Source organism: Hyperolius riggenbachi, chromosome 1 (genome assembly GCF_040937935.1).
Source record: "Hyperolius riggenbachi isolate aHypRig1 chromosome 1, aHypRig1.pri, whole genome shotgun sequence".
Lineage (NCBI taxonomy): Eukaryota > Metazoa > Chordata > Amphibia > Anura > Hyperoliidae > Hyperolius > Hyperolius riggenbachi.
Window position 1 is genome coordinate 646,309,692 of NC_090646.1, and position 27,050 is coordinate 646,336,741.

Sequence of the window (27,050 nt, forward strand, 5' to 3'; positions counted from 1 at the left end):
AGATCCCCTGGGGGATACTCACCTCGGGTGGGGGAAGCCTCCGGATCCTAATGAGGCTTCCCACGCCGTCCTCTTTCCCACGGGGGTCTCGCTGCAGCCCTCCGAACAGCCGGCGACTGTGCCGACTGTAAAATCAATATTTACCTTTGCTGGCTCCAGCGGGGGCGCTGTGGCTGCTTTCCGCTCCGAACTACACGGAACTATCTCAGTCGGGTCCGCTCTACTGCGCAGGCGCCGGAGACTTGCGCCTGCGCAGGAGAGCAGACCCGACGGCGATCGGGTATTTCCGTGTAGTTCGGAGCCGACAGCCGTCAGAGCGCCTGCGCAGGAGCCGGGTAGATAAATATTGACGTCATCTTTCACTGAGGGCTGCAGCGAGACCCCTGAGGGACGGAGGACGGCGTGGGAAGCCTCATTAGGATCCGGAGGCTTCCCCCACCCGAGGTGAGTACCCCCCAGGGGATCTTTTGATGTTACAGATCCTCTTTAAAAAAGGGTTCTACCGACACTAACAGCAGGCAGTAAAAATTTGACAGATCTGGTTTTGGACTAGCCCATCTCCTCAGAGGGGATTATAAAGTAATTTATAGTGCTTTTTGGTCTTGGAGAAATGTAATTCGTATACGTACGTGTACGCATGTATTTTGCATGTTACGGTTTCTCGAACTAGTGGTCCTTTAAAACGTAGCCAAGCCGAAGCTCAGGTACGAAATTACATACTTGCCTCCAAGGAGAGGGAAGCTTCTGGATTCAGGTGAGTCTTCCCTCTCCTTCGGTAAGTAAGGACTGCAGTGGCGTGGTCCATGTTGTAGGTGGGGAGAGGAGGGAGGTAGTGTAAAGCCTAGATGATACATGATATGCCGTCATTCTCTGGGAGGCGGGGCTGCTGTAAGAGGCATGTTGCTTTTTTAGTAGAACAACATAAAAACATGATATGGATTTTCCACCTCCCTGACTTTCTATGGTGGTGTCAGTTGATACCTGTGCACAAAACAGGAAAACATTTTCTGTGGCTTGCAGATGGAGGAAGTAGAAGAATACTGCATGTAATTAACCCTTAACTGTAAAAAGATTAGGTACAATGAAAGGGTTTTTTTTATTAATGAGCCACATTTTAGCATGCATTTTTAATGTACTATTGAGCTGCCCTGGGAATTAAAAATCACACTCGGTTCCCTTTAAAGAGAGCCCAAGGTGGCCTCAAAAAATGACAAAAAAAGTCCTCCCCGCTGCTCCTGTGGGCCGCAGTGCCCCACTTTCACTTTTGTGACCTCTGGGTCGTGGTGCTGCACTGAGAGACTGTGTGTCTCTCATAGCGTGCAGGAAGGCTGGTTTGCGGCAGGAGGCGTGGCCAGGGAGAGGGAGATGCCCAATGGCAGCTCAGAAAACCCTGCAGGAACGCCCCTGGCAGGTGTTTTGAACAGGGAATTTGTCTCCCCTGTGTTTGCCTCAGAGTTAGAGACAAATCTTGTTGCTAAACTCAGGGGGCTATAGCGCGGAGGTGGGGGGCAGAGAGCGGCAGTTGGGGGACACATTAGGCAGAGAACATGGCTCTGTGTCCTATCTGCCCCCGAAGATCCACCTCGGGTTCTATTTAAGGAGAGATAAACTGTGAGTTAATAAGTAAGTGGAGATATTTTAAGAGAAAAGCTTTGTGAGTCAAGAGAGCATAGAGAGCAAAAACAGCCTGTCTGAGCCTCTGCATGACATGTTGTTGGTTTTATTGGATGATATTGATTTATTTTCTACAAGATGTGAAAGAAGAATGATCGCAGAAGGGGCGTGAGATGATGTGGTCGTTATTGAGTAGGCGTCAATAAAAACAAAGCAAAATTCAATTACACTCCACGGCTGCATATCGTTTATAATTATAGAGTACTGTAATGCGTTTAATGACAAGAGTGGAGTTCACTCATCATCCGTAGAGTCGGAAGAGAGACAGTGCGGCCTGGCGTGTTACGGCACAACGCTCGTACACATCTATTTTATATGTCTGGCCTCATTCACCGACTGTCCTGACACTCCCCGCTACTAGGCGGAATCCTTCTTTACCAAATAAAGTCTGTTTATTTATTGCTGTGCACAGCTCAGAGCATTGTCATGGATACTTCGTAAACAAGAGACTTTACCATAATTATGGGAAATCATTGGGGAAATTTCTGGCAAATTCGTAATTCATTTCACATGTAACCTTAATCATGTTGCGTAATTATGGTATGCAAAACTTTTTTTAAATGTTTTTTCCTTAAAATTACATTAGACATTTTATACATTTTAAGAAAATGGACAGTGTGGGGTCCCCCCTCCCAAACATATTTAACCCCTTGTCACCCATGCTGGCTGATGTAGCCAGAATTCAGAGCCTGGAAGCGTGGGGACCTGCACCCAGAGCAATACCAGCCTGGACAAGGGGCTCTACCTCACCTTTGGTGCCCTGCATAAGATAAATATAATGAAATTGGAACTAGATATACCTGTATATACACGCATATAAGCCGAGGTACCCACTTTCCCCTCAGAAACCAGGAAAAAATGATTGACTTGTGTATAAGCCTCCTCCCCAATATAGCACTTTCCACAGTAGCCAGATGTTCCCCCAGTACAAGTCAGCCCCTCTCCCCATAACCAGATGTGCCCCAGGATCATACAGTTGTGTCTCAAGAAGCCACCAGATGGCGTCAAAGATATGAGATTCAGCTATTGCCACACAGGAAGACTCCCCGATCATTGCACTGATGACACGCTGCTTGCACACTCTGCTCCACAAGCCAGGGGACACAGGTAGTCTTGAGCAGCACACTCTGAAAACCATGTTGCAGGGGATGGGGGGGAGGCACAGGCACAGCAGGGAGCCAGCTGGTAAGAGCAGGATTACTAGTGCACAATCCTTACGCTCCTCTGCCAGTAACAAAACCTGCTCCACCATCCGTTCTGCTCCACTGACTCACATATAAGTAGAGGGAGTAACTTTTCAGCACATTTTTTATGCAGAAAAATTAGGCTTATACGTGAGTATATACACTATGTTAGAGTGTGCTGCAACATAATGTAATGTACCAAATTTAAAAAAAAATATTTGGATTTTTAATAATTGATTTTCTCAAAAACGAAAGGGCTTTTTGAAAAAATGTTTTGGCTTGTTCCCACTATTCCCCCTATAACCATTCTGGGTTGTGTGAACGTTTTTTGCAATTTACATGAAAAATCATTTACAACAGTCGCATTTGTAATTTTGTGTAATATGTGAAATTTACAACTAAATTATGCAAAATGAATTCAGTTTTGATATAGTAATTGTAATTGCAAAATTGTATGCGATTTTTAGTACAGTGTGATCATCACTGCTCCCGGGATATAACCCCGCCTTGTGCTACTGGCAGTACAATCTTCTGCCAGCCATTCCCCTTTAGGCAGTAATGAGGAGTATGATTGCCGGATGGTGACTATCTGTGTGGGATATGATGCTGCATCTCCTCTTCCGGCTGACCCCCCATACTTCTCTGCCTTTGCAGGTTCGAAACATTTGAAGTAAACAGCTTTGAACAATTCTGCATCAACTACGCCAACGAGAAGCTCCAGCAGCAGTTTAACTCGGTAAGTGGACAGCAACTGCTGTTATCCCGATACACAGGAAGCGGGCAGACATCCGCCTTAAAAGGGACCTTCGTAAATTATCACTGGATTAGGCATTCACTGAGAATTCCATTTGTTCTCTCTTTTTTTTTTTTTTTTTTTTAGTTATGTTTTTGGCTTTAACAAATTAAGTTTTAAGCACTCTTTCACCAGTTGGGTAGATTGCCTAAAACAATACAGCAAGGTGTAAACCAAAGCTGAGTACACACGTGATGGTTCTCGGCAAAGGTGGCCAGTGGGGGCTTCCTCGGACAAGACTTTAGTGTGTGTACAGTGGCCTCCAACCCCCTTCATGCCCCGATGGTTTATTTGCCATGGTGGATCAACTTGGCCAAGGGCATTGTTTTTTTTTCCCCGCACGTTTCATTGATCCTCCTGGGTCTGTTCTGGTGAGTGGAACGCAACTTTGACTCCTGACGGATCAGCCACACTAAGCGGATTCCATTTGGGTCCCTGCAAACTAGAAACACCAGTATACCGATCCCAGAGCACATCGGACTCATCAGGCTACAGTTGATTTGCAAAAGACAAATGGGAATTGTCCTTCCACAGGGAGGATTCTCGTTGGTTCACTGAGTAGTGGGCCAATGAAAATCCTTAATGGTGCTCAGAGAGGATTCCCATTGGTCTTTTGTAAACCAATAGGAGCCTGATGCTTCTGCTGGTGCTCTGGGATTGGTATACTGGCATTTCTAGCGTGCAGGCACCTGAATGGACAGCGGCAGTGGAGGAACGCGACAAGTCTTGGGCGGGTGGCACCGCAAAATCGGAACAGAAAACTAGATAAAAAAAACTGACGCCTGGTGTAACAAATTGATACTGTTTAAGCAGAAAATGAATCATTTTTCACAGCATCGGTTTTCCATCCCGTACAGTGTGAACCCGGCCTTTGTTAGTACAAATCTATACCAATTGTTTGCATGGTTTTTGAAGTTATTGAAGTTACAGGCTGGAAATAAAATGACTGTTTTTTTCCAGCATGTATTTAAACTGGAACAAGAGGAATACATGAAGGAGCAGATCCCCTGGACCCTGATTGATTTCTATGACAATCAACCCTGCATTGACCTCATTGAGGCAAAACTTGGCATTCTGGACCTCCTGGATGAGGAGTGTAAGGTAAGTGTCGACGCTGGTAGAGTTGTGTCCTGTGGTACTTGGGTCAGGTTCCTTACCTCATGGAGGACTGAGGTCCTGCATGTGACCATGAGTCAGTGTTAACCACTTGACCACTGAGGGGTTTTACCCCTTGAGCACCAGAGCAATTTTCAACTTTCAGCGCTCCTTCCATTCATTCGTCTATAACTTTATTATTACTTATCGCAATGAAATGAACTATATCTTGTTTTTTTCGCCACCAATTAGGCTTTCTTTAGGTGGGACATTATGCCAAGAATTATTTTATTCTAAATGTGTTTTAATGGGTAAATAGGAAAAAAATATTATTTTTTAGTTCATTATAGTTTTTAAATAATGCATGCTACTGTAATTAAGGCTACTGTAATTAAAACCCATGAAATGTATTTGACCATTTGTCCCGGTTATTACACCATTTAAATTAAGTCCTTATAATGTTTGGCGCCAATATTTGATTTGGAAATAAAGGTGCATTTCTTCCAGTTTTGCATCCATCCCTAATTACAAGCTCATAGTTTATAAAGTAACAGTGTTATACCCTCTTGACATAAATATTTAAACAGTTCAGTCCCTAAGGTAACTATTTTTTTTTTTTGTTTTTTTTTTTTATTACAAAAAAAAAAATTGGGGGAGTGTGGGAGGTAATGAGTTAATTTATAATGTAAAACTATGTAAATGTATATGAAAAATGATTTTGGGTGTAGTTTTATTATTTGGCCACAACATGGCCACAGTAACATTTTGTGATTGCGTCCTGCAAGCGTCCGGAAGGACGCATACAGGAAGTTCAGGGAGGCTGGGAAACTTTTTTTTTTTTCACAATGATCGCGCTGCTTCCCATAGAAGCAGCCAATCATTGCTGGGGGGCTTAGATCAACGAACGGAATGGTTATTCCCGTTCATTGATCTCTGGGCAAGCGGGCGGCGGCGTGCACGAGCACACGTAGCGGTGGGAGGTGCGTATATCTCCGTCCCTGGTGGTTAAAGGTTGTGCAAAGGGACGGAGTTATACGCACCTGCGGTGGTAAAGTGGTTAATTGACCCTGGGGCGTAATTACAGAGGAGCGGCATCTGAAAATGCAGAGGGTCCCAGAGCTGTAAGGGGGCCCCAACTATTACCTTACCCTGTCTGATAAAGGGCTCCATCCTCCACATCAGGTGTTTTTTGTGGCTACACTTGTAATGGATGTGAGGATCCTGATGGCCACACTAGTTTTATGGTCCTTTCAAGATGGGACCCCTGGCTGTGAGGCATGTGAAGGGTCATGAACATTAAGGGGGCCCCCTTCAAAATGTTGCTGGGGGACCCCATGGTTTGTAGTTACATCCGTTTCTCACCTGCTAATATGAGACTGGCCTATTTTCTGCTGTCCTTCTCTTGTGCTGAATGTTTACTTGTACACGCCAAAATTGCAAAATAAAACATAGTAAAAAATATAGGGGGGGGGAAGGGGGGGGATTACCTTTTTCCCTGTTAAAGTGGATCCGAGGTGAACTTTTACTCATTGCATAATTGTGTTCCTTTCCTAATGTTTATAGGGCATTCCTCAAGCCAGATACTTTTTTGTTTTAATACTCTATTTCCCTATAAACTAAACAAGCCCTGCCCACAGTTTTTCAGAGAGCCTTGGCAGTAGCAAGGGCTCATGGGAGCTCAGTCTGGGCAGGAGGAGGAGGAGGAGGTGTTACTAGCCATTGATTTCAGAGGCAGAGGGAGGAGGAGGGGGGATTAGGGTTTTTTGCTCAAGATACAGCTAAGCCTGCCTGTGTGTAATGTTTACAAACATGGCTGCTGTCATTGTATCACAGGAAGAAATAATCATTTTCTATTAAAGCTGTTTGCAGCTAGATTTGTTGTGTAAACTATCTAAACTTTAGATAAGATATATAGACAAGTTACTTGTGATAGTTAGTTTTTCATCTCGGATCCGCTTTAAGTTAATACGCTGCGGTGCTGCATTTTTTCCTCCTCCCCCAGTGTGCCTCCCCCAGCCTGGCAGTCTATGCAGAGCAGGCGCAGGGAGCGTTCATGCTTACCTGTTCAAGAAGTTGGATCGGCTTTCCTCTCCCTCCACCAAGCGACCGTTGTAATGCCGACATCCTGTTCTGGGTCCAGATCACATGATATGAGATGTGTCAGGACCCAGAGGATGGTGTCAGTGTTGCAGCGCTGATCGGTGGTGGAAGGGTGTCTTCCACTACCCCTCTTTAACCACTGAGTGGAGCTGCAATGCTGACATCGTCTGGGTCCCTAGCGCATGTCATATCATGTGATCGGCACCCAGAACAGGATGTCGGCATTACAGCTCCGCTCAGTGGACGTAGAGGAGAGACAGTAAGCTGGCGTTTGATTCGCTAGATGAAAGAACTGGTGGCTTTGATGGGATTCATCCAATCATCTGGCAGATCTAGCTTTAGCCAGTTTTCTGCACACTAATTAGCCGCTGCTTCCAGTTTATGCTATTGGTATATTTTCTGTTCAGGTTCCTAAAGGGACAGACCAGAACTGGGCCCAGAAGCTGTACGACAGACATAAAAGCAGTCAGCACTTCACCAAACCGCGCATGTCAAACGTCTCCTTCATTGTAGTGCACTTCGCTGATAAGGTAAGTGAGAAGCTGTGGGAACATTACTCAGAGCTGGGAGTTGCCTCTTGTAGGCATTAGGGCAGGATTTACCATAAGGCACTGTAGGCACATGCCTACCGGCATCTGTTGATGGAAAGGCCTTCCTCCTCCCCTATGCAGAGTTCTGATGAGAATGTAAATGAGAGCTTACTCAGCCTGATCTCAGCATTCCACTGACCAGATCTCCCTTCAGTCAGGGGCACTTCTAGTTACTTAATATTGAGGTTCATCTAGCTACCTAATACTAGGAGGCACCTCTAGCTACTTAATACTGAAGATAGCTCTAGCTAGCTAATGCTAAGGGGCACCTGTAGCTACCTATGATGGGAAAGGGAAGTAAGGGAGAAGTGACAGCTGGGCCAGCCAGTGTAGGTACATGATGGGTGAAGTCTAGGGAGCCAGGACATCTGTGCCTATAAGCTCCTGTGATGTAAATCCAGGCCTGGTAGGCACTAAAGCTGTGTACAGACTCCCAGTGTAAGTTTGCACGAATGATCGTCAAATAAGCTTTAGGGCGATAGTTTTAGGGATAAACGCTGTACAGATATGCTGCTTGGTTGAAGTTCAGCTGCTTCTGGGGGGAATAGACTTTACTTTCTAATGCTGATGGCAGTATGTGTAAAACTTGAAAGGTAGAATAACATTTTGGTACAAAGTTCTGGTTTAACAACGATTTTCATTTAGGTCAGATAGAAATGTCTGGAGTAACTGGAAGGTGCGCGCCGGCGCCTCCCTTGTGCATTTGTATTATTGCAGTGTGTGCTATATCTGCTTTTCCTCCTGGCGCAGATCTGCAGCCAGTCTCCGCAGAGAAGGTCACAAATATATTTTATTTGGCATTAACAGGCTTGCAAGTAAATCACATATTATGTTATGAGCTGTGGGGAAAATGACCTTTACAAATCAGAAAAAGAGATTTGTTTTTAAAGATGAAAGAGAGTCTAGTAAATGTGCATTTCTGAGCAGTTCCTGCAGATCTTTAAAGCGGAACAAGAGTCAAAATTTCCCCAACATTATCAGTTCTATAAACAAACCTTAATTTAAAAAAATTGATGGAAAGGGCTAATAGATTTTTCATCTTGAATTTTGGTCCCTGGAGCCTTATCAGTGTATCACTGAAGGCCTGTACACACGCTCCACCAAACTGCCTAATTGTCATCTGACTTTAGTCGGTTTCAGACTGTTGGATGATAATCAGGCATGAGTACGTGTGCAAACGACCTGATAAGCGACTGCTAACCGGCATTTTGCTCCATCCAACTGTCGGATCTATTCACGCGACTGTTGGCTTGATATCGTGCAGTTGATGCGTGTCGTTTGAACGACTTGTAAACGACTTGTACTAGTTTTCAATGTGTGGTCCGTCGTTCCGCTCGCCTGCGCAGTATGTAAATGAGTTGGTCGTTTATCCGTCTGGACATGTGGACATACAGGTCATGCGGTACGTCAGGTCCTGTGGTTCGTCGGGTCGTGTGCACGTTGTGCACAAGTTGAACGTGTGTACGGAGCTGGAGTCTTCAGCTCTCTGGGCTGTCAAAAGATTGTAGTCTTAACCTTGATGAGGCTTACCTATTCAAAGTAGGGAGCTTCTGTCTGTGAGCTAAACTGATAAAAAGCTGTGCATTCTGGGTAACAGCAGTGTGTTGCTTATAAATTAGACAACCGGATAAGACATTATTATAAAGGATGGCTGCATTCTGGCGCTAAAGCTGTTACCAGAAAGGGAAATTGTGACTGTCATAAAGATGACATTGCTTTGGGACAAAGGCAGGTGGAATAACTGTACAGTCATTAAGGACTTGGGAGATGACTTTTTAATATGTGTTATATGGTACAGGTGGAGTATCAGTGTGACGGCTTCCTGGAGAAGAATCGGGACACGGTGTACGAAGAGCAGATCAATATTCTGAAAGCCAGCAAGGTAAGACCAGGATGCCCGATGATCCAGGGATATCGTTGTTTGTTTAGGAATTCACTGTCTCATGTGTTCTTTATACCTTTCTCCTGTGAAATATCCAAAGAACTGTTTACCTTTAGCCTTGCTTACCATACATCTCCTCTCAGTAGGGAGAGTTAAAGGGATACTGTAGAGGGGTCAGGGGAAAATGAGTTGAACTTACCCGGGGCTTCTAACGGTCCCCCGCAGACATCCTGTGCCAGTGCAGCCACTCACCGATGCTCCGGCCCCGCCTCCAGTTCACTTTTGGAATTTCAGACTTTAAAGTCTGAAAACCACTGCGCCTGCGTTGCCGTGTCCTCGATCCCGCTGATGTCATCAAGAGCGCACAGCGCAGGCCCAGTATGGTCTGTGTCTGCGCAGTACACTCCTGGTGACATCGGCGGGAGCGAGGACACGGGCGTGCAGGCGCAGTGGTTTTCTGACTTTAAAGTCAGAAATTCCAGAAGTGAACTGGAGGCGGGGCCGGAGCATCGGTGAGTGGCTGCGCCAACACAGGATGTCTGCGGGGGACCATTAGAAGCCCCGGGTAAGTTCAGCTCATTTTCCCCCGACCCCCCTACAGTATCCCTTTAAAGAGAATCTGTACTCTAAAATTCTTACAATAAAAAGCATACCATTCTATTCATTATGTTCTCCTGGGCCCCTCTGTGCTGTTTCTGCCACTCCTTGCTGCAATCCTGGCTTGTAATTGCCAGTTTTAGGCAGTGTTTACAAACAAAAGACATGGCTGCTAACCAGCATGTGATAGTCTGAGAGAAGCTCAGTCTGTGACTCATACAGAGCCTGCAGGGGGTGTGGAGAGGGTGTGTATAGCTTCTATCCTATCACAAGCAGAGCAGCACATTCCTGCCTGAGTGCCTGAGCCAGACAAAGCCATCAGAGGAAAGATGATTACATTATATAACAGATAATACAGCCACTGTGCAACTAGAAAAGGCTGCAGTAATCCAGGCCACATTAGAACAGGTATATGAACTTATAGGATTGAAGAAATAAGGCTGAAAATGTTGTTACAGAGTCTCTTTAATACAAATGTATGCAGTTAATGAAATTGCTATTAGCAGTTGTATTCTAATGACTAAGGACTATTATCATCTCATTTACTATCCCTAGTCATCAGAAAGACATCCAGCCACTTCCAGGATTTAGAATGTGCTGTATAAAACTATTCCCTAAGTTATGTCACTTAAAAAGGACAGCTATCAACATGTTTTTTTATACTGGGATGGGAATAGCTTGTGTAGCTGTTCCTAAGCGCTGCTGTATATCTCCCCCTGTTTATCTCTTCCTTTAGGAGCAGGCCATAGATCAGTGAATCATGAGGGGAGGGGGCATCCCTCTCATTACATCTGTTAACCCTGTGTGTACGTTTTATATTTTGCAGATGACAGGTCTCACTGCCTTAAACTGCAGCTGTATATTAAATAATACATTTTATCTTTCGATACCGTGAAACAGGTGTCTCACATGCTTCCCTGAGTAACACCTCCTCTCCCCCCCCCCCTTTCGTCCCTCTGTATGCCGCGTCACGAGTGGAGAGTAAATGAGAGGTTACTCACCCAACTCTTGGCATTCCACCCATCTCCCTTCAGCCGTGTATCCAGAGTGCCGCCTTCATGGCTACAGCGGCGTCTCTCATCATGTGATATGCCAGAATGCCACATGACAATAGTACATGCTGTAGCCATAGAGAGGATGTTGTCTGCACAGCTAAAGGGAGATCTTTTCATAGAATGCAGAGACAGGGTGAGTAGGTTCTCATTTATATTCAACTTGCAGCTCTGCATAGGGAGGGTGCAGCACATGTGCTACCTTTACTGGGGGGAACTGCTTAATACTGGGGGCACATTTGCTGTTTTCCAAATGCAGTCCGATGCTTCATTTAAAGAACACTGGGACTAAGTTGAACATTGGGACTAAGTCTTGGGTCAACCTCAATGTCTAGTGGGGACCTCCCTCTCCTATACAGTTCTCTGGTGTTTAGTGGCCACCTCCCTCTCCTATACAGTTTTCTGGTGTTTAGTGGACCTCCCTCTCCTATACAGTTCTCTGGTGTTTAGTAGCCACCTCCCTCTCCTATACAGTTCTCTGGTGTTTAGTGGACCTCTCTCTTCTATACAGTTCTCTGGTGTTTAGTGGACCTCTCTCTTCTATACAGTTCCATGGTGTGTAGTGGTCTTCCATCCGCTATACAGTTCCCTGGTGTTTAGTGATCCCACTCCCACCCCAAAACCGTTCCCTGGTGTTTTGGGGTCCCCCTTGCACCCCTACACAATTCCCTGGTGTCTAATGTCCCACCATCCCTCCCCAATACATCTAGGGCTTAACCTCCAATATAGCTTCCCTGGTGGTCTAGAGTGGGCCAAACATAACGCAAAGTGGGGAAAACACTTGCGGGTCAAAAATGTAGCCCACAGGCTAGAGTGTGACATGTATAATTTAAAAGGAACATGAGAGAAATAAGGAGGCTGACATTTTTATTTCCTTTGAAACAATACCAGTTCTCTGGCTGTCCTCATCTTTCTGACATCAGCAGTGTCTGAATATTGCACTTGAAACAAGCATGCAGCAAATCCAGTTAGACTTCGATCTGCATGCACAGTAGTAGCAGGGACCCGCTCGGCAAAAAAAGCTGAGCTTGATCGATTTTGTGCTCCTCACTGCACATGCGCGAGCCACCTGAACAGCAGCATGGAGGCGAACATAGACGTGGCAATCTCTAATTTGTCACTGTTTCATAGATAGACCAAGCCATCCAGGCTGAATGTGGCATTCCCTTTTGTTCCTGCAGTATCCTCTGGTAGCCGACCTCTTCCAAGATGAAAAGGATGCCGTTCCCCCAACTCCGACCGGGAAATCGAAAATCAGTGTCCGGCCAGCCAAACCCGCCCTAAAAAACGCCAACAAAGAGCACAAGAAAACTGTGGGGCATCAGGTAGGTGTTTTTCATCCACATTTCAAACCCAGATAAAATCAGAGGCTGAAACGACTCCCCAGACTTCAACCCCGGCTGCACTTAGGGCCCGTTCGATTCCCGCTCACAGCAAACCGCTAGCGGTTCTGCAAGAACCGCTATACAATGTAGCGAGTGGCAGTGTTCTCACTGCCGCGGTTGCAGTTAGCGATAACCGCAAATCACGCTGCATGCAGCGGTTTGCCGGCGACGAGCGTTCCGCGATTAGCGATCGTGATTAGTGTGCATAGCACGCTAACCGCGATCGCTCCAAAACCGCCGCAGTGTCCAGTGATTTTTCTGCGCTAATCGCGGGAAAATCACTCCCGCAAAACGCTGGCGGTAATTGCCGGCGTTCTGCGATTTTAAGTGTGAATGGGCCCTCATGTTTAACTTCCAGATTTACTTGTACCTGAGGTGACATGTGACATGATGAGGTAGACGTGTATGCAATGCACAGTGCCAAGCATACAAATAACTAGGATGTGTTCCTTCTCTTCTTTTTTTGCCGGAAAAAGTTAAACACTCAGGTATTCAAGTGACAGTTTCTCTAGTGTCTGAACCCAGTCAGTAACCCTGACTGATTACAGCCATAAAACCCTTGCCTGGCAGAGAACAGCTTCTGAGTGCAGGGGATAGATTAAAAAAAAGATAGTTAGATCATAGATTTTACCTCCGAGGCACTTCAAAGACTGTATCATTGAGCAGATACAATAAACATGAAATCTACTTTTTAAGTTTTTAAAGTGTACCTGAGCTGAAGCTCGGGTACAAAATCAAATACTTATCTAAAGAGAGGGAAGCCTCAGGATCCTTTTGAGGTTTCCCTCCCTGCTCTGGTTTCGCCCCTAGCTGAGCGCGGCCCCCCAGAAGATTAGCTACAAGGCATTGTCATGTCGGGCCGTACAGCTCCTCTTCTTGCAGCGTGGCCACGAGAGCTCACCCATGCATGCGCAGTAAGCCAGAGCTGCGGGCTCCGTGCGACTGCAGATACGCATACGGGAAGGAGCGTGACCCTGATCTGGAGGGGAGCCGCGCTCGGCAACGGTAGACCACTGAATAGAGAGGGAAGCCTCAATAGGATCCTGAGGCTTCCCTCCCTTGAGGTGAGTATGTGATTTTGATCCCGAGCTTCAGCTTAGGATAACTTTTAAACGTAAAATGAAACTGTGGGATATCTAAAGTAATTTTTAGGAGTAGGAGGATAGATGCAATTGTTTGTTCTCACCTGGTGTTTCCTTTAAAGAGACTCTGAAGTGAGATAATATCCTTGCTTTTACCTTTTATTCATGTTAAGCACTATAGCTAGTGCTAAAACGCTGCATCCCCGCAGCAAAACAAGGGGTTTATACCCCCCTAAACACAGGGCAAAATCCACAACTTTCTTGGTTGTGGATTTTGCTGCCTGGGAAGGCAGAGCTTTGGGCTGCAGCTCTGCCTCTATTCTCGTCAATCCACCGCGGATCTCCGCCTCTCCCCGCCCCTCTCATGGAAAGAAGATTGTGAGGGGCGGGGAGAAGCGGGGATTGATGTGCGAAGAGGCAGAGCTACAGCCCTAAGCTCTGCCTCTATGAGGAAGCGCTCCCCGATTTTAGCCTAGGGGGTTCGGGGTATAAGCCCCTCGTTCTGCCGCAGGGATGCGGCGTTTTAGCACTAGCTATAGTGTTTAACATAAATAAAAGGTAAAAGCAAGCATTTTATCTCGCTTCAGTCTCTCTCTTTAACAAAAATGAAAAATTGTATTTTATTTTCAGTTCCGGAATTCTCTGCATCTGCTGATGGAAACGCTGAACGCCACCACCCCTCACTATGTGCGCTGCATTAAACCCAACGACGAGAAGATAGCCTTCAGGTATGCGGCTCTTCTGTTTGATGTTTATAAACAGTCATCTGTATGTGATTAAGGAAAGCTAAAATGCCCATTGAATAATCTAATGCCAGGTGTGGATGTTCAGTGATGTGCTGATAGTTCTGACTGGATTCCTATGTTAGGAACCGCCCATCACTAACAGCTGAGTTACTGATGCAGATCAGTTGTTTAGAAAAAAATGCTGTTAGGAGCTATTTTTTTGATGCAAGCTCTATGGAGAAATTGATGCAGCTCCTATCACACAACTGATGATAGGGATAATGGAACATCATAATTGTCCCCATAGTGCGCTTTTAAAGAGGAACTGACATCTTTGGATCTATACGGAATGTTCGTGACTGAGAGTTCTATGCACAAAGGGAGATGCTGCTTACTTGGCAATTGGAAAAAGCCCTTTTTTCCCACAATGCAAAGAGGTTCACAGACAGCAAACTCTCAGGACCATGGTCATGACATCACACTGTGGGAGGGGTTTCACCACAATATCAGCTACACAGATACCACTGATGATTTATTCTAGAAAAGGAATAGATTTCTCATGGGAAAGGGGGTTTCAACTACTGATTGTGATGAAGTTTAACCCTCGGTTAAAGTTCCTCTTTAACTATCCTGATCTTTGTTGGTAAAGTGACATTTCTCTCCTGTAGTATCTTGTCCAAATTTGCCATAGCTTTCCTCCCATGTGTCTTGTAGGCTGATTGCACGCCTAATATTAGTTGTGGTGCAAGCACTAGAGGCATAGCTGGCTTTTAAGCACCCGGGGAGAAAGACAGTTTTTGCGCCACCCTCTGGACAAATTGGGCATGGCTACGCATCAGGATGTGGGTGTGGTCACGGGTGGAGTCAAATGTACAAATGCTGGTTACATAGCCAGATGTGCCCCCCCCCCCCCCCCCCCATTCTGCTGCTGTTAACACTTCTGCACTCCTCTGCAGAGGGAGGGAGAGAAGCAGGGGCACTTCGGGCAGCCAGTGAGCTGCCTCTCACTCATCTGGGGGGTGCGGTGGCCTTGCTCTGCGCCCCCTTACAGTGCTGCACCCAGGGACATGGTTCCCCTTGCCCACCCATAGCTACGCCTCTGGCAAGCACCGCATCACACCACAGAAATCAGCCTCCATATGACCCTGCACCACGGTACAGCGACAGGGTCATATACATAGCCCCGCCCCTTGGCTAGTGACCTACTTCCTGCTGAACAGGAAATACCCATTGACTTGCATCACTGCATAATCCGTGTTACACGCTGCAGCCTTTGCGCTGTCATTGCAGTGATTTGGATACTTCCGTGGCCGTTGCATGGCGTGAAGTGTGCATGTCTCCGTACACTTGCATTGCCCATGCAGCGGGGAAGAGTACTGCGGTGCGAAACAGTGTGCGACAGGCCTTAATCTCATGGCTGCAGTCACCATTTTCAGAGATCTTTGTTCCCAGGATAGTCCTATTCCACTGATGAAGAATAAGATAATGTTCAAGAATAACTATAAGTGCTCTCCCGGCAGGCGTACTGTACGTCTGGCAGATGCGCTGGTAAGACGATCACAGAGTAAACTCTCCAGCTGATGCTTTATCTAACGCCTCCTCCTAACAGGATATCTATCATGGAGGGAATTTTCTCCTGCGCTGTATCACATAAAGATGACCCATAACTCTTCCCAGCCGCGGAGCTTCCCCTCTCCAGCAGGGCGCTATCAATCGGTCATCTTTATAGAGCGCGCCGGGTAATTCACTGCCTTTTACAGAACACTTTCTGGAAGGCTATCTCAGCTCATGCTGCTTTTATAACAATAAAGCTGGGTTGGAATTGAATATAAAGCGTATTTTCTGCCAATTTTCCCAGAATTCTGCCTTTGTCACGGGTAGGTGAAGGTGAAGCGGTCTCATAGATCAGATATACACTTCCGCACAGCTGGCTCTGAACCACACGTGGCTGCCACCAACAGCAAGGCCTATCTGTCCATTCAGCCGTGGCCAACTCACATTTATATCAGTTTAAAGTGCCTTAGGTCCAGTTTTTCAGTAGATTTTATCATTCTACTGGCATCCTTCAGTACATGAGACATGCAAGAGACCTTATAAAGGCATTGGCACTAGTCAAATAGATGACGGACCACTGCAGCGAAAAAAGTAAGCAGTTTAAAACTGACAGGTTTTAGACCAGTCCATCTTCTCATGTGGGATTCTCAGGATTTACTTTTTTACCATTCAAGAAAAAGAGAAAGCCATCCTGGGCAAAGTATAAATCACCAAAAATAAATACTGAATCGGATCTCCAATGGGCGCGGGCGTGTTTGTTGCACCTTCTGTATGGATTATTGTGAAGCACTGGCACTTATGACATTAGCACTCTTAGCACTTTAAGGGGTCCTTATTGGTCACGTGGAGCACCTGTAGTGACCAGGAAAGGTATAGATCTAATTTGTATCAATTTATTTATTTATTCACTATTCAAAGTGGGGGGTTTTAATAACCATTATAATTAGCAGACTCTGGTTTTTTTTTTTACTTTTTTAACTGTTTTTAATGTACGGTACCTAGATTGTTGAAATAAAGATATGGATTTTTTCATTAGAGATCCGATTCAGTATTTATTTTTGGTAATTTATACTTTGCCCAGGATGGCTTTCTCTTTTTCTTGAAAGGTGAAGTATCTGCAAAAGATCCATTCCTGCAAAATGCATTTATAGTCTATGTGTAACGATTGTGGAATTATCTCCGTGGTCAGTGCACAACCTGCGCGCCGACACCACGGAAATCCTCCACAAACGTTTGGATGAGAGAACCCAGCTAAGGTGCGGATGCACCCGTAGAGAGGAATTCCAACTGGCAAATGGAGCTGCGGAGTGCAGAGGAACAGATCCTCTGCACAGCCACAGATGCCAGATAAGGATTGTACGTAATGGGGCAATACAGTGCAGGATAGCTTCTCTCGAGGGAGAGAGCACAGAGACAGAATGTATGTACGTCTACTAATCTAGTCGCTGCCCGGCGACGGTCGACATACAACAGCGAAAACCAAAGTGTGAACGCAATCGCAAGAGTGGCGATTACCAACAGTGACACAAGACAGAGTAAAGGTTAAACACAGGAGCTGAGTGAAAGGCACAGCATAACATACAATGAGAATGACAACGAAAATAACAAACGCAATACCTAAACGCGGTCACCGCGCATAAGGCACAACACCGACAAGCGCGGTCTCCGCACGATAAGCGCAAAGATTTGTATCTGATGGGGAGTTCAGCTCCATAGAACAGACTGTGTAGGTATGGCTCTCATACTACATGGAAGGGGGTAAAATTGGTCTGTGATCTTTCATTTTCCAAAACTCTGATACTCCAGATCAAGTGTGTTTGTGGCTACACATGTTAAGGGTGTGAAGATCCTGATGGCCACATTTGTTTCTTACCACTTGTAAGATGGGCCTCCATGCTGTGAGAGTCACCAAGAGGAAGTAAGGGAAGGGGTGTGAACATTATGGGGGCCCCCATGCTTTGTAGTTACGTCCTTGCATGTACAGGTAATTTACATTTTCAAACTTTTCATGATAGTACAACAGACATTCTTGATATTTATAGAAACGTTAAAGAGGACCTGAATTCAGAACTTCCTCTCTGCTCTGAAAGATACGCAACAACATAATAACATTTAATGAAAAACATTTCTTTGTTACAGCTGATACAAATCCTGCAATAAATCTGCAGTGTGTCTACTTCCTGCTTTCATGTAAGCAGACATAGGGCCTGATTCACAAAGCGGTGCTAACAGTTAGCACACTGGTGAAAAGCCCTTTATCATGCCTAAACTCAGTTTAGGCATGATAAGTTTAGGCATGTTAAGTTTAGGTGTGATAAGTTTAGGCATAAGTTTAAGCACCAACTGGGTTAGCACCGCAGTGCACAGCTGATCAAAAGTTTTGCGCTAGCAAAGTCTGGTGCACTTCGCATAGAGTTTAATGGCGCTGCTTTGCGTGCGGGACTTTGTGAGCGATCTAAACGTAACTAAACGTAGCATGCCTAAACTTATTATGCCTAAACGTGGTGCAATGGTTATCACGCCTAAAGTCTCTAACTGGGTTAGCACCGCTTTGTGAATCGAGCCCATAGGGTTAACATCCTGTGTTTACAAATTAGCTGCTCTGCCAAGGCAGCCAGCTGACACAGCTGAGAGATCAAATTACAGTAGGGATTAGTGACAGATGAGGGGTAATTAAACAGGCTAAACTCTCTAAATACATACAGGGTGTATTTTTCTATATATTTTCCTTCTGTCCTGTGCAAGAGTTCAGGTCCACTTTAACTACTTAAAGAGAAACTCCGACCAAGACTTGAACTTTATCCCAATGAGTAGCTGATACCCCCTTTTACATGAGAAATCTTTTCCTTTTCACAAACAGACCATCAGGGGGTGCTGTATGACTGATATTGTGGTGAAACCCCTCCCACAAGAAACTCTGGGGACCGTGGTACTTCTGGCAGTTTCCTGTCTGTGAACCTTGTTGCATTGTGGGAAGTAGCTGTTTACAGCTGTTTCCAACTGCCAAAAAACCATGCAGCAGCTACATCACCTGCCAACAGTAAAAATGTCACCATGTAATAAATGTCAGAATGTAAATCAGGGATTTAAAAGATTTTGCAATGGGCTAACACTGACTAAATGATTAAACCCCCTAGTGACCAGGCCATTTTTTGCTAATTAGGCCACTGCAGCTTTAAGACCTAACTGCAGGGCCGTACAACCTAGCGCACAAGTGATTGCCCCTCCTTTTCTGCCCACCGACAGAGCCTTCTGTTGGTGGGCTCTGATCCCTGCAGGGATGTTTATTTTTTTTTTTTCTTTATTTTTTTTTTTTTTATAAATTGTATTTATTTTTTTACCCCTCCCTCCCCCCGCCAGCCAATCAGTGTGACAGGCTGTCATAGGTATCAGCCTATGACAGCAGATCGCTTTAATGCCTTCCAGTCAGCCAGCCAATCGGCGTAGAGCGGTCAGCAAGGGTTTAAATGGAATTTTACTCCGAAAACCAACATTTCAGTAACTATTCTTAGGTACATAAAATAACATTTTAAAGCATTTCCAAGTATTCCCTTCATGCAAAAACATTTATTTTCACTGTAAAGAACAGTTCAGGCTTGCTTATCGCTGGCTAATTGGCTAATGTAATCATCTCTCTGTCTGTGTCTTGATTCTGCTCCCTCCTCCCTCCCTCTGCTGAATAGACACATCGTCGTGGCAGCAGCTAAGTCACTTCAGCAGAAGAGGAGGGGCAGAATGAAGAAACATGCCTCAGAGAGCTTCAGCCAGCAATGATTACATTTGCCGATTAGCCAGAGATGAGCAAGCCTGTGCTGCTCTCTGTAGTGAAACTAAATGTTCTTACAAACAAGGAATGCTTGGTAATGCTTTCAAATGTTCTTTTATGTACCTTAGAGTAGTTATTGAATTTTCGGTTTTGGGAGTGCAATCTCACTTTAACTGCAAATTAAACTTAACCAGATCTGGCCTTCAGAAGTGAGAGGCACAGGGGTTTGGGTAATGAGTTGCAGCAGAGGACAGGCATGTCATTGTCTGTGGCTTCTGTCCTTGTCACCAGTGGAGTCAGGTATCTGGGTTACAGTGTCTGGCTAGCCCAGCCTGAGAACCTGAACCTCCCAAAATTCACACACAGGACTCCTCTCCGGACATGAAGGTGTAATCCCCCTCCTCCGAAAGGGTAAGAGAACGTTTGTGTCTGGCCGTCGGTAATTTGTCTCTTGTCTGATCTGCCGCCCCATTAGATGCTTGTCTTTTTAATTTAATAGCTAAGGCTGGTAGTTATAATTCGTATGGGATTGTGGGGTAGATATACTGTGCGTTATCATTGTGTTTTCATTATCCACACATCAATAATAATGCTAAGCATGGGCTGCAAGCTGGCGTAGTGGTTAGCGCTCTCACCTTGCAACGCTGGGTCCCCAGTGCAAATCCCAGCCAGGCCACTATCTGCAGGGAGATTGTATGTTCTCCCATTGTCTGCGTGGGTTTCCTCCAGGCTCTCCAGTTTTCTCACACATCCCAAAAACATTCAGATAAGTTAATTGGCTTCCCCCTAAATTGGCCCTAGACTATGATACATGCACTACACGATGCATACTGTACAAAGACATGTGACTATGGTAGGAATTAGATTGTTATCCGCTCTGAGTGAAAGTTAAGTGACAAGACAATAAATATTCTGTACAGCACTACAGAAGATGTTGGCGCTATATGAATATTAAAAAATAATAAAAATAATACGTTTCATCGGATGTGGTATTGAACGAGAAAAGCATTTGTAATTTAGAGCTCCTTTTTTCACTCCATCATACAAAAAAAGGAACCCCGAGGTCTGAGACCTACGGAAGCTGCCATATTTATTTCCTTTTAAACAATACCAGTTGCCCGGCAGTCCTGCTGATCTATCTTGTCAGTAGGGTCTACATCACCCACCTGAAACCAGCATGCAGCTAATCTTGTCAGATTTGTCATAGAAATCTGACCTGCATGCTTCTTCAGGGTCTATGGCTTAAAGTATCAGAGGCAGAGGATCAGCAGGACAGCCAGGCAATGTGCATTAAACAAACATGTCAGCATTCATATCCCTCTCACCTCGGGTTCTCTTTAAACATTTTAGCATTCCCAAACCAGGTTATTTTTAAAAACTTCTCCAACTGACTGAAGGTGGCCACATACGATACACTAAAAAAAAAATCTGATTCTATGGCAATTTTATAAAAATTATCGGTTGTACAGAAATTAATTTATTCCAGCAAGAAATCTGATCCAATTTCCTTTTTTTTCAATAAAAGTTGATCAGGGGTGGTGGACATTTCCGTACAATACCTTAGAAGATTAAATAGTATAGGACAGAATATAATTTTTTTGATTTATCTAAGACCTAAGCAATTTTTTTCAGAGTTTTCATTTTTTTTTTATGTGGCATTTGCTCTCACTGCCCTGACATGATGCATTATGGGTATTGATTCTCTCTCTTGTAGAAGTAAAGTTTGTAAGTAATTGTCTCTATTAAAGAGGCACTGCAGTGGCATATAGTAGAATCTAGTAAATTATTCAGGATATCCACTGTCCTGTAATTTTCTTGGTTTTAGCATCAGAAACACTGAAACACTTGCTATAGTTATATATTGCTGTTGGTATGTAGCCCCGCCCTCCCAGTGATGCTTAAGGCCCCGTTTACACTTAATCAGTTGCTGTGCATTAGTGTGCGTAAGTACACGTTTGTGCGCCTTGGTATGCGTTTTTTCCATAGCAGTGCATTGGGAAGAAGATTTCAGTTAAAATGCGTTAAGTGTGAAAGGTGCCATAGGAAAACATGGGCATTACTTTGAAAATCAGTTTCCTTTCAGTTTTAACTGAGAGCAACTGATTAAGTGTAAAAGGAGCTTAAAGAGGAACTCCAGTGAAAATAATATAGTAAAAAAAAGTGCTTATTTTTTATACCATAATTTATGTATAAATGATTTAGTCAGTGTTTGCTCATTGTAAAATCTTTCCTCTCCCCGATTCACATTCTGACATGTATTACATGGTGACATTGTTACTGTGGGCAGGTTATGTAGCTGCTCCTAGCTGTTTTGGCTGTTAGAGACAGCTGTAAACAGCTAATTCCTGTCTGTGAACATTGTTACATTGTTGCAGTTTGCCCAGAGTACCGCGGTACTCAGAGCTTCTTGTGGGAGGGGTTTCAGCACAAAATCAGTCATACAGCGCCCCCTGATGGTCTGTTTGTGAAAATCATTATATTTCTCATGTAAAAGGGGGTGTCAGCTACTGATTGGGATAAAGTTAAATTCTAGGTTGGAGTTTCTCTTTAAGGTTCATGCACACCTACCAATTGTCTGTCCAACTATTTACCAAACTTGTCTGTTAAGCCCCATCCACACGCTCAACAGCGGTCTTTTATGCAACACAATTGTCAAATTGTCAACTGTTGGATTGACTTCTTATCAGTCTTATCAGCTGTTTGAACAATAGCAAAATACTTTTTTTTGTTGTTTCAACTTGTTTCACAGCAAAGGTTGTATGGGGCTTAACAGACAAATTTGGCAGATAGACATATACCATAGTTGGTAGGTGTGTATGAACCTTTAGCCTAGGCTGTTTAGCTGTGCAGAATTCTCCTCTCCCGAGCATTCTGGGAAACCAGATATATTTTCTACTGGCATTCCACATAGATCACCTGGCAGAGCTAAAGATGTCGCCACCTGTGATAAATGTCAGAATGTAAATCAGGGAGAGGAGAGATTTTACAATGGGCAAACACTGACTAAATAATTATAGATGCATATTGTAAAAAAAAAAAAAAGGTATTATTTTATTTTCCCTACAGTTCCTCTTTAAGTAAGGCCAATTGCATTTGGCATAGCTGATAGCAGGAAGGCTTCCCAGACCAATGTGTGATGTATGTCGCAGAGTGAGCTCCAGATTCTGCTGCTCTTTTTGCTTCCAGAAAGCATTTCATTATAGCGCCCTTATGCTGCTCCACAAACAGTCATTTCCCTGAGAATGAGTCCTATAGAGCCATCTGTGTGTAGCGAGTGTTTATTACTGTGAAAGATGACATGAGATCTGTCCATTGCAGCTGCTCCCAGCCATTCACCGAGTCTCCTGCCACCGGCAATGCCAGGCTGTGTGTGCCACAGTATCCTGTACCACCGGCTATGCCAGGCTGTGTGTGCCACAGTATCGTGTACCCCTGGCAATGCCAGGCTGTGTGTGCCGCAGTGTCCTGCCACCGGCAATGCCAGGCTGTGTGTGCCACAGTATCGTGTACCCCTGGCAATGCCAGGCTGTGTGTGCCGCAGTGTCCTGCCACCGGCAATGCCAGGCTGTGTGTGCCACAGTATCGTGTACCCCTGGCAATGCCAGGCTGTGTGTGCTGCAGTGTCCTGCCACCGGCAATGCCAGGCAGTATGCCACAGTGTCCTGCCACCGGCAATGCCAGGCTGTGTGTGCCGTAGTTTCACCATACTAGGGGCAGCACTGCATTATCCTGGCCATTCACCCAGCCGCTCCTGCCACTGACAATGCCAGGAGCAAAGCGCAATATAAATGTTATTTGTCTTGTCTTCTACTATATGTTGTGACAGTGCCTCTTTAAATGCTCAGAAAAAGGCTGCTGTTTATGTTTAGCGCAGGGCTGTACATCTCTGTGTTGTACTGTCCTGTATTCCAGCAGTTACAGCAGCACTGTTAACACTGAAGGAATTTTTGCAGCTCACATTTAAAGTGGACCTGAACTTTTGCACAGAAGGGAAACCTAGTGAAATGCACCCTGTATGTGTTTAGAGAGTGTAGTCTGTCTAATTCCTCTTTATTTGTGTCTAATCACAACTGTAATTTGATCTCTCCCCTGTGTCACATAAGTGCCATGGCAGAGATGGCAGATGAGCTCATTTGAAAGCACTGGCTGTAAACAATCTGTCTGCTTCCAGGAATCAGGAAGTAGAAACAGTGCAGATTTATTTTAGGATTTGTATCAGCTGTAGCAAAGAAATGTTTTTTGTTTAAAGGCTATTATGCTGTTGCTTTTAGAGCAGAGAGGAAGTTCTGACTTTAGGTTTAAGCAGGGCTGTCACTTGGTGTAAAAAAAAAAAAAAAAAATAATGCACTAGGAAACAGTTTGAACCTTGAGTTGAACTTTAGAATCCTCATAAATCTGTTGCAGGGACATTATCCAGTCCTGCCAGGAGGAGAATGAATCTGTGTAATAAAACGGACGCAGGGCTGAGCGCTGGGATTGCCAGACATCCATTATTGGCATGCAATTAGGTTTGCTGTGCAAGCATTACATCTAATCCAATATTTGTCTTTGCAGCTTCGATCCAAAGCGGGCCGTGCAGCAGCTGAGGGCGTGCGGCGTGCTGGAGACCATCAGGATCAGCGCCGCCGGGTACCCCTCCAGGTACGGCCTGTGTGTTGTTCCGCCTCTGTGCCTCCCAGGTGACCAATCATCACTGCCCATCAGTTTTAGGGCCCGTTTCCACTAGTGCAGTGCGAATCACCGGGATTCCACCGCTGACGAAATCGCATGCGGATGCGATTCCGCGGGCGATTTTTGCCGCAATTTCGCATGCGATTTCGCATAGGCAGGGTATATGCGAATTTAACCATGTCACTGCCTGGTTCAATTTGCATTAGTTTTCATGCGAATTTGCACGCAAAATCGCGGCAAAAAATGGACGTGCGTTTTCCCTATTAAATGCATTATGTGCGAATCGCCTGCATTCCTCACGCAGGCGAATTCTGCAGGCTCTACCGTGCAGAAAAATCCTGCACAGAAAAACGCTCAGAAATCCTGACAAGTGGAAACAGTCCCATCCACTTTCATTGCCTATGCGAATTTGCATGCAGGCCACGCATGCGAATTCGCCCTAGTGGAAACGGGCCCTAACATACTGGAGGCTGGCCTGTGTGTTGTTCCGCCTCCATGCCTCCCTGGTGACCAATCATCATTGCCCATCAGTAACATACCAGAGGCTGGCCTGTGTTTTCTCCCGCCTCCATGCCTCCTGGGTGACCAATCATCACTGCCCATCAGTAACATACCGGAGGCCGGCCTGTGTTTTGTCCCACCTCCATGCCTCCCGGGTGACCAATCATCACTGCCCCCCAGTAACATACCGGAGGCCAGCCTGTGTTTTGTCCCACCTCCATGCCTCCTGGGTGACCAATCATCACTGCCCATCAGTAACATACCGGAGGCCGGCCTGTGTTTTGTCCCGCCTCCTGGGTGACCAATCATCACTGCCCATCAGTAACATACCGGAGGCCGGCCTGTGTTTTGTCCCGCCTCCTGGGTGACCAATCATCACTGCCCATCAGTAACATATCGGAGGCCGGCCTGTGTTTTGTCCCGCCTCCATGCCTCCCTGGTGACCAATCATCACTGCCCATCAGTAACATATCGGAGTCCGGCCTGTGTTTTGTCCCACCTCCATGCCTCCCAATCATCACTGCCCATAAGTAACATACCGGAGGCGGAACCTTTACTAGATGGTGTCTTGGAGAGAAGTCCCATTATGTGTTTGTGTTGTTTTTGTAGCAAACCTATTACCTGATGGCAGATTTTAAAGGACATATGAATTGAGGGGTATATGGAGGCTGACATATTTATTTCCTTTTAAACAATACCGGTTGCCTGACGGTCCTTTTATTCATCAGTAGTGTCTGAATCACACGCCTGAAACAAGCATGCAGCTAATCCAGTCAGACATCAGTCAGAAACATCTGATCTGCATGCTTGTTCAGGGTTTATTATTATTATTTAGTATTTATATAGCGTTAGCTTTTCTGTGTGGTGCGCACGCCGTATCGCCCTGCCAAAAACAGACCTTCAGGGAGCACCGCGTTAGTACACAGTGTTCCCTGTCTGTCTGTCTGTCCTGTCCATCCAAACAGGAAGTGATGCGCGCTTGTGGTCACTTCCTGTTTTGGGTATGCAGAAGTGCAAGCAAATTATAAAAATATGCATGCGCGCCGCGACATTGCAACGCCAAAAGTGATTCAATAACCCTGCGACGCCATAGACTAACATGACTTCCGGGTCACCACAGGAGACCCGCAGTAACGTAGGTATGCGCTAGAGTTAAATCGGCACTTCCGGCGCTGTGTGAAAGGGGTCTAAAAGTATTAGAGGCAGAGGGTCAGCAGGACAGCCAGGCAATGCACATTGTTCAAAAGGAAATAAATATGGCAGCCACCATATTCAACCCACTTCAGGTGTCCTTTAAGAAAATGATTAAATTGCTGGAAATATTGATCAGTCTATGGCTGGATTATCCCGGAGCCAGTGTCCTCTTCTGGTGTGTCACAGTTATTTATTTCACTGCATTACGTCATGTGTTGTGGCTTTACCAATAAATTGTAACAATATTCATTCTCTTTGTTGTATAGTCTACATTTTAACCCAATTTATTTTTTTGTCCTCAGATGGACCTACCATGACTTCTACAACCGATATCGTGTCCTTATGAACAAGAAAGATCTCTCCATAAGCGACAAAAAGCTCATCTGCAAAAATGTTCTAGAAAAATTAATAAAGGTGAATAGCGGCATTTGGATTTTCTATTACATTTATTTCGCATTTGCACAGCTGTATTGTCTTCTTTTGTGCATTCCTATTACACTGTTCTTATCTCAGATCTGCACATGACAAGATTTCTCACCATCCTCACCCCTCTTCTTGAATCCCCTTCCAAAACTCACTGGTCACTCTCAACATTTGAAATTTTTAAGCGCTCCATCAAAACTCACTTTTTCCAACAAGCGTACACTGTAACTTAGGCCATTCCCCTTCAACCCCTGGCTAAGTTATGCTTGCGAAATATATCTTATAAAACACACTGCTTCGAAGTATGCTTATGGTATACTACCCCATCTCTTTCCTCCCTGTTCCTCTAGATTGTAAACTTGCAAGGACAGGGCTCTGTCACCCTTTTGTGTCTTGGAATTTTTGCTATACATTTTGTTCATCATGTTGCATTTGTCAATCTATTTTCTATGTCTACCAATTCTGTATTTTGTACCAGTGTCTATATTTTGTGTGTACCATTGCCTGTATTATTATGTACCCCATGTTTCTAACTGTACAGGGCCATGGAATATGTTGACGCTATATAGATCAATAACAATAATAATAATAATTCACTGTGGGCCAGATTTATCAAGAGTGTCTGAGACAAAATGTTGGTAGGTTTTTAGAAATCCATGCAGAACTGTCTCAGACAGCCTAAGAAATCATTAGATAGTGCAGATTCCTTCTAAAACTGTTGTAAAATAGAAGGAGCTAGGAAGGTCTCTCAGACAGTGCAGTGTGTGAGGGGAATTGCTGTT

At 45.0% G+C, this 27,050-nt stretch overlaps 1 protein-coding gene across 2 annotated transcripts in view; it reads left to right on the forward strand.

The window, feature by feature from the left end:
- MYO5B (myosin VB) overlaps nucleotides 1–27,050 on the forward strand; it is a 337,992-nt gene that overhangs the window by 210,380 nt on the left and 100,562 nt on the right. For both annotated transcript variants that reach the window (XM_068251374.1, XM_068251375.1), the window contains exons 11-18: nucleotides 3,513–3,594; nucleotides 4,612–4,752; nucleotides 7,254–7,376; nucleotides 9,235–9,318; nucleotides 12,149–12,292; nucleotides 14,065–14,162; nucleotides 24,034–24,120; nucleotides 26,148–26,259. In XM_068251374.1, the coding sequence (XP_068107475.1) occupies nucleotides 3,513–3,594; nucleotides 4,612–4,752; nucleotides 7,254–7,376; nucleotides 9,235–9,318; nucleotides 12,149–12,292; nucleotides 14,065–14,162; nucleotides 24,034–24,120; nucleotides 26,148–26,259 (871 nt within the window). The remainder of the gene's footprint in view (nucleotides 1–3,512; nucleotides 3,595–4,611; nucleotides 4,753–7,253; nucleotides 7,377–9,234; nucleotides 9,319–12,148; nucleotides 12,293–14,064; nucleotides 14,163–24,033; nucleotides 24,121–26,147; nucleotides 26,260–27,050) is intronic.